At 39.2% G+C, this 6,984-nt stretch overlaps 1 protein-coding gene across 2 annotated transcripts in view; it reads left to right on the plus strand.

Moving 5' to 3' along the window:
• LOC149161225 (TOM1-like protein 3) overlaps positions 1-6,256 on the plus strand; it is a 276,511-nt gene extending 270,255 nt beyond the window's left edge. For both annotated transcript variants that reach the window (XM_089436920.1, XM_089436919.1), the window contains exon 10: positions 4,786-6,256. In XM_089436920.1, coding sequence (XP_089293046.1) covers positions 4,786-5,812 — 1,027 coding nt within the window. In that variant the 3' untranslated portion in view covers positions 5,813-6,256. The remainder of the gene's footprint in view (positions 1-4,785) is intronic.
• Positions 6,257-6,984: the final 728 nt, after the last annotated feature.

Raw genomic sequence — 6,984 nt, forward strand, 5'->3', positions numbered from 1 at the left:
ATATTTCTTGGCATTTTCCTCTTCTTGGTCCCTTTTATGGTTATTATGGTGCTGGAGAGTAGGAAACGGAGGGGCCAAACTGAAGAGGGGGATGAAGAAGCTGGAGAAAGTCGAATTGATGAAAACCCCGGTGAGGAGGAGCTAGAGGAGGGTGAACATGACCCTCAAAAAACTAAACAAGACCAAACCCCATTGTGGAAATATGTTAACAGGGCTAAAACAGGGAGAGGGGGTGGAACCACTAAATTTCATTGCCCCCATTGCAACAATGATTACAAAGGTTCATACACCCGTGCTAGAAGACACCTCTGCGGGAAAAGGCCATGGGATGGAGACAAACAAATAGGAATCAGAACTTGTCCAGCGGTGTCAGCAGCGGATAAAGCCAAATACATAAGGGAAGAGGAGGAAGCCCAATACAAATCAAAAAAATCAAGGGGTTTCTTTGAACCAAGCTCACAATCACAAAGAACTCCTTTAGCATCCTCCCAAGGCAGTGGATATGGAGGCACAGGGTCATCAACTTTAAGGCGTAGAACCATATCAGATTTCCTTGATGAGGGGTGTAGGAATGATGTGGATTCAAAGGTTTATAGGTTTCTCTATGCATGTGGGATATCATTCAATGTTCTTCGCTCACCTTATTGGCACGAAATGGTTTCTGCCATAAATGATGCCCCTAAAGGATACAAGAGCCCTGGGTATGACAAGGCAAGAACCGTTGGCCTTGATCATGAAAAAGCAAAAATATCACATTCTTTGAATAGAATGACAAGTTCTTGGACTGACCATGGGGTGTCCATTGTATCTGATGGATGGACAAATGTAAAAGGCAAGCCATTGATAAGTGTTCTTGCTGTGTCTGTTAGTGGTCCCATCTTTCTAATTGCACATGATTACTCAGACAAGTTCAGAACCGCCATCAACATTGCAGAAGCATTACTTGAAATAATTGACCGTATTGGGCCATACAATGTCATCCAAGTCATCACTGATAATGCTCCTAATTGTAAGGCAGCGGGAGCAATTATTGAGGATAAATACCCCAACATATTTTGGTCTGCATGTTTGGTTCACACGTTGAACCTTCTGATGCATGATGTTGTCAAAAACAAAAATGCACAATCCCAATGGATTGGTGATTTGTACAAGAAAGGCAAACAAATGATAAAATTTATTACAAATCATAGCAATACCCATGGCCTTTTTCGCAGTCACTCGAGATTGGAGTTGTTGAAGATTGCGAAGACCAGATTTGGTAGCTATTCCTCACCTTCAGGTGCCTTTTGAAGGTAAGAGAGTCATTGGCTAGCATGGTATCAAGTCCACATTGGCAGGTATTAAAGGAAAGGGCTACAAATGCAGCTAATAGGCGAGGTTTTGAACTGGTGGAGGAGGCCGCTCTTGATGGTCAGTTTTGGACAAGTGTGAGGCAAGTATTAGATTTCACCAAGCCCATTTATCACATGATTCGGTTTGCAGATATAGACAAACCAGTGATTGGCGAGGTGTATGAGTAGATGGATACCATGTTGGGGCAAATAAAAGATATTGTTCATAACAGAGATCTCGACTTGTACAATCTGATTCACGATTGTGTGTGTGAACGGTGGAATAGACTTAATCTTCCACTATATTGCTTGGCGTATATCCTTTCGCCAAAATACTATACATCTTGGTTGGGCCAACCTGCACCAGGGGGTGGGATTAGGACCAAACCCCATTTAGATGCAGAGGTAACTAGAGGATATTTGGAAGCATTAGAAAATTTGATACCTGACAGGGAGGAATGTGCAGCTGTGTGCCTTGAAATAGGCAGATACTTCAGTGGCATTGGTTTGTATGGTAACTTCCATGCAATGGACAACAGAGATAGATTTGATACTCTCATATGGTGGGAAACATATGGCGGCCAGGGACTTTTGCCAAAATTGGCAAAAAAAGTTCTTTCACAGGTTGTAAATACTTCTTCTACAGAGAGGTGTTGGAGCACCTACAACTACATACATAATGTGAAAAGAAACAGACTCAATGAAAACTGAGCAGAAAGCTTGGTTTATGTGCACTACAACTTGAGGTTGTTGAGTCATTACTGTGATCGGGCTTATTAGGATCCCACATATAAAATTTGGGACAATCACCCAGAGGATGACAATTTGGAGGATGGCATTATACATCTTGAAGAACTGGAAGAGGAACTTGTAAGGGATGAAGATGAAGCAGCTGCAGCAGCCATGCCACCTCCACCTCCACCATCTAGTAGCAGTGCTCGAGGTCCGAGTCTTGTTCCTTTGCTGTCGCCACTTCCATCTACACCCTCACGTGGAGGTTCTAGTTCTGGTCGTCGCTCTGTGCGGGAGACTCCTAAAAGACCACCACAACCTGCTTATACTCCTGGAGACTCTCGTGGCAAGGGCCACATGTAGATTTACAATTTACTTGTCTTTTTTAGTTTCTATTAGACTTTAGTTTTCCTAACTGTTGAGTTTTGAGTCCTTGACTCTTGACCCTTGACTCTTTCATATCATAATGATATTTTCTTGTAAACAATATATCACTGTGACAATGAAAATTTGAAGTTTGAAGTTGGGCCTCGACAATTATAACTCATTGGTAATGATTGTGAATTATGAATATGATGCTTCGTGAAAGAATAAAGTTGTTTCATTTCATTTCATTATTCATGTTTCATTTTATAAATTTATAACATTTCATATCATGTTTAACAGTTAGAAGTTAGGACTTAGAAATATCTAAGATATTACTTCTTGTAATGGTTAAACTTAGCTTACAAGTACAACTTTGGTGATCAATGATGATAAATGTTATTGAATTTTCAATTTTGAAAGCTTGAAGTTGAAACTTTAAGATTGAATTTGATGAATCATGATTCACGAGACTCAATATGTTGTAGTTGTAATATGTATTTTACTAACTTGTGGACATGGTTGATGAACTTGATGACGATTATAATTTCTAGATGATTGATGTGATATGGTTCGATGATCAATCTATGTTTTTTAATGTTTTTTATGTCTAATTCATCATTCTACATGTTTTTGTTGACATATATGTATCAAAAATTAAAAAAATATAAAATATATATATATTTTTAAAAAATCGCTCCCGGATTCGCTCCCAAACCGGGAGCTTCTGAAAATGATCGCTCCCGCTCCCTGCTCCCGCTCCCGCTCCCAAGCAACATTGAGTCAACAATATCTTTGACAAAAGGATTTTTCCAATGTCCTCCAACATCAAATCAATGCAATGTGCAGCACAAGGTGTCCAAAATAAAGTAGGATGCCTCTCTCCATAAGCATCTTGCCAGCAACAACATAATTTGTAGCATTGTCCGTTATGACTTGGACAACATGTTTTGGACCCACCTTCAAAATAAACACATCCAACAAATCACATAATAATCGTGCATCTTTGATATGTGCAAATGCATCAACAAATTTCATAAACATTGTCCCCTTGGGTCAATTAACCAAGAAGTTTATAAGGGTTCTACCCTTTTGATAAGTCCAACCAGATAACATCACAGTGCATCCTGTGGGTGCCAATGATGCCCTAAACTCCTCAAATCTCTTGGTGCAGTCAACCTTTTCATTTTGAAGAATGTGGCCTCTAAAGTCATCATAAGAACGGACTTTGTACCCTGGGCCAACAATTGCAATAGCATCAGCAACAAGATGGAAAAATGGATTATTCCTTGCAACGCTGAAAGGAATATCACTCCAAAGAAGAAACTTGCCCAACAACTTGTCAGCTTCTTCTTTCTCCTTTCTTTTAATAATTGAAGAGATAGATGGTTGTGAACCAGGCGTGGTTTTAGGAACAAAATATGATGAGGCAGCTATAGTGTTGGTTGTAGATATTGATGCTGAAGTAGAACCAGTGCCACTCTCATATTCACCTTCGAACACTCTACTCTCTACTAGTTGACTCTTCAGAGCTGACTTGGACAGTTTGGTTTGGTCTATTTCTTCCAATGATCTGAAGGCTCTTCGGAGGATTTCCGGATTTGTATTGGTGCAAGGCTCTACCTCATGTCCAGGGATTTGTGCAAGGTGATACTTCAATTTGTCATATGATGCCCACACAACTTGCAAGTCAAGTTTGATTTGTCAAACCCTCCATCAGGTTCACCAAATTCCCACAGAGGGTCCAATTTCCTTGGCATGTTTGTAACTTTGTTGAACTCTTGAGTTTTAAGTAAGATGAAGTTTGAAGTTGAACGGTGAACTCGGATCGCGATTGCAATTTTTTGAAAATAAAATTTTCGCCGAAAACATCGGCGATTATATCGTTTCACAAAAAATTACCATTTTTTCAAAAAATTTGCGCTTTTTTAAAAAAATCGCAATTTAATTGCGATGTTCGTAATACTGGTCTTTAGAGATGGGTTTTACCACTTTGAAATGTTTTCATCCCTGCTTCCTTTAGTTGCCTTGTAGAAATCCCATCATTTCTGGTCTATCTGTTAATATTTTTCTATAGGACCCTGCTCAACTGAAAAATGCATGACTCCTATCACTCAGATTAATGAAGATTTTAGTAGATTCTTGATGATTACATCAAAATAGTTTTTGGAATTTTTCATGCAAAAACATAAATTATTTTACATTTCCATTTTGATCTCACTTTTATAATTAGAGGATAACCTATCATAGAATATGTTCATACTGCCATGCTCGTCCTGCTCTCTTATTGTAACAGCTTACCTTCCACTAAAGGACAAAACCCATATTTATATGCTTCTGATGCTGGGCTGATGTGCAGGCCATCACGCACAAAGAGCATTGATCAACAGGATAGTGCTGGACAAACTAACTTATTTGGTCAGCTAGCTTTGCCTCCACCTGAAGATGTGGCAAACGAAAGTAGCAATAGCAAAATAACTGATCAGTTGGCTTTGCCGGAACCTCCGCAACCAATAAAAACTGCAAGTGTTCCTAATCATGAACTACAGCTACTCGATCTTTTGAGCGGCAATTTGAACAGTGAGATGTCACCTCAGGCTCCAGCAACCCCGCCTATTATTGCAAGCAATGAACACCATCCTGTATCATCTCCGATATCGCAGCAACAGGCAACAGGGAATTCATATGCTTCAAATGTATATCAACAGCAACCTTACTCTAATGGAAGCATTCCTAACATGCAACCATTTTCTTCTCAGCAAGGTTATCAAACTTCACAGTATTACACGCCGTATTCAGCTCAGCAATATCAGAACATCCCTTGGAATAGTGGATACTATGTTCAAAATAGTTATGTAGCACCTTGGGCTACTGGATTCAAGCAACCTCAGAGTCCTCACCAGAATGTAGTGACACATGGCTCGGAGGGTTATAACTCAGCAGCTCAGGTATTGCCAGGTTCATCTAGCTATCCACCTCCTCCATGGACTGCAGGCAGTTTGGAACCAATTCCACAATCTATAAATGCTCAACAGAGAGCGATGCTTTATGGAAGCAGTGCTATTCCTGTATCATCATCTCCAGCTCAGTTATCACCAAGGCCAGCACCTGTTTTGCAGCAACAGAGATCATTCAGTTCTCTGAGTCAGAGACCTACTTTATCTGCAGAACAGCAGACAAATTTGACAAGAAATATGCAAAGCATGTCACTGCATGAGAATGTAACAAGAGCCAAGTCATCTACAATCAATCAACCATCTTTCACCCCTGCTGATCGGTTGTTTGGGGATCTAATTGACATGAGAAGTGCAAGGGCAAGCTTTAAGAGAACTGGGATCTCACAGAACTTGTCTACACCAAGCTCTAGTAATGAAGGAAGTGGTTAGTTGCAGAAGGCAATAAAAATTGTATAAATATTCTTCTTTTTGTAAATTGACCATGATATGCCATTATGACCTCTTTTGATTTATTTTTGTGGGAACTGTGGCCTCCATAATGTAGAGTTTAAGGGTTCCAGTGACTTCCATACATTTGTTGTGGGAGTGTATTTTATTCTGACTTATCATTGAGCCTGAGGTCCCTAGGGGCATTTTATTCATCTTACACTAGGGAATTATTCCATATTGTAATTATCTGGATTTCAATTCAGAAATTATTCATTTTCCTCACCTATAAAAGCTGCAAAACAAACATCAAAATTCACTTCCTTTTGATTTAGATGTACAAGATATAAACTGGCTATTCGGTGGACGATCTTCCACCGTGCTTAGTAAGCAAAGTTTAAAAGCCTATTATACGGAGACTGAATTATATGCATTTTTTCCTCGTGATGTAAATGTCTCTTTAGTGTATCAATATATATACTTATGTTCCAATAATCATGAGTGTTTTTAATGTCAGTTGTAATGAGGGAATAAAGTTTTCTGGATGTTCCTGTCCGAGTATGGGCTTGGTATGCATGAATTTTATTTAGATATATTTTACAGTTGTTTGTGCAAAGATTTTTCTTAATTTTTGTTTAGTTAACCATGATGATTCGCTGGGATGGTGAAAGCAGAATGGCGTTATTGCTTCCACCAGTGTTCAAGTCTCCCCCAATAGCATGTTTGTGTTTGGGAATTTGTTCAAGTCTTGGGTAACTTTGGTGGAATAGATACCTCCCTCGTGGCCTTTTATGACTTATAATGTGTCAAAATGTTTCTTCTATTGAATATCTGAGTAGAACAGTTGCTACTTGCTCAAGTTAACTGGAAGCATTCCATCAAAAAAAGATATTAATGTGTGTGAGATGTTGATCTTAGGTGCAATTTAAACTCTATTCTTGCTGTGTGTTTAGGAAGATGGAGTAGACCTCTGTGCAGTAATCCTCTTTGTAGATGTTTAACATGTATCGGCACCTAAAAGCCCACATAACACATCACAATGGCTTTTGGAAATGTACATGCTAATGACCTTCTGGAGTCTGGTAATATTGACCTTACGAATAGGGTTATTCTATTTATATTATGTTTCTGCTATTGAATATCTAAGGTAGAACAGTTCCTACTTGCTCAAGTTG

Source organism: Pinus tabuliformis, chromosome 5_2, assembly GCF_031772625.1.
Source record: "Pinus tabuliformis cultivar Carrire ecotype Pingquan chromosome 5_2, CPIR1, whole genome shotgun sequence".
In the NCBI taxonomy this organism is placed as follows: Eukaryota; Viridiplantae; Streptophyta; class Pinopsida; order Pinales; family Pinaceae; genus Pinus; species Pinus tabuliformis.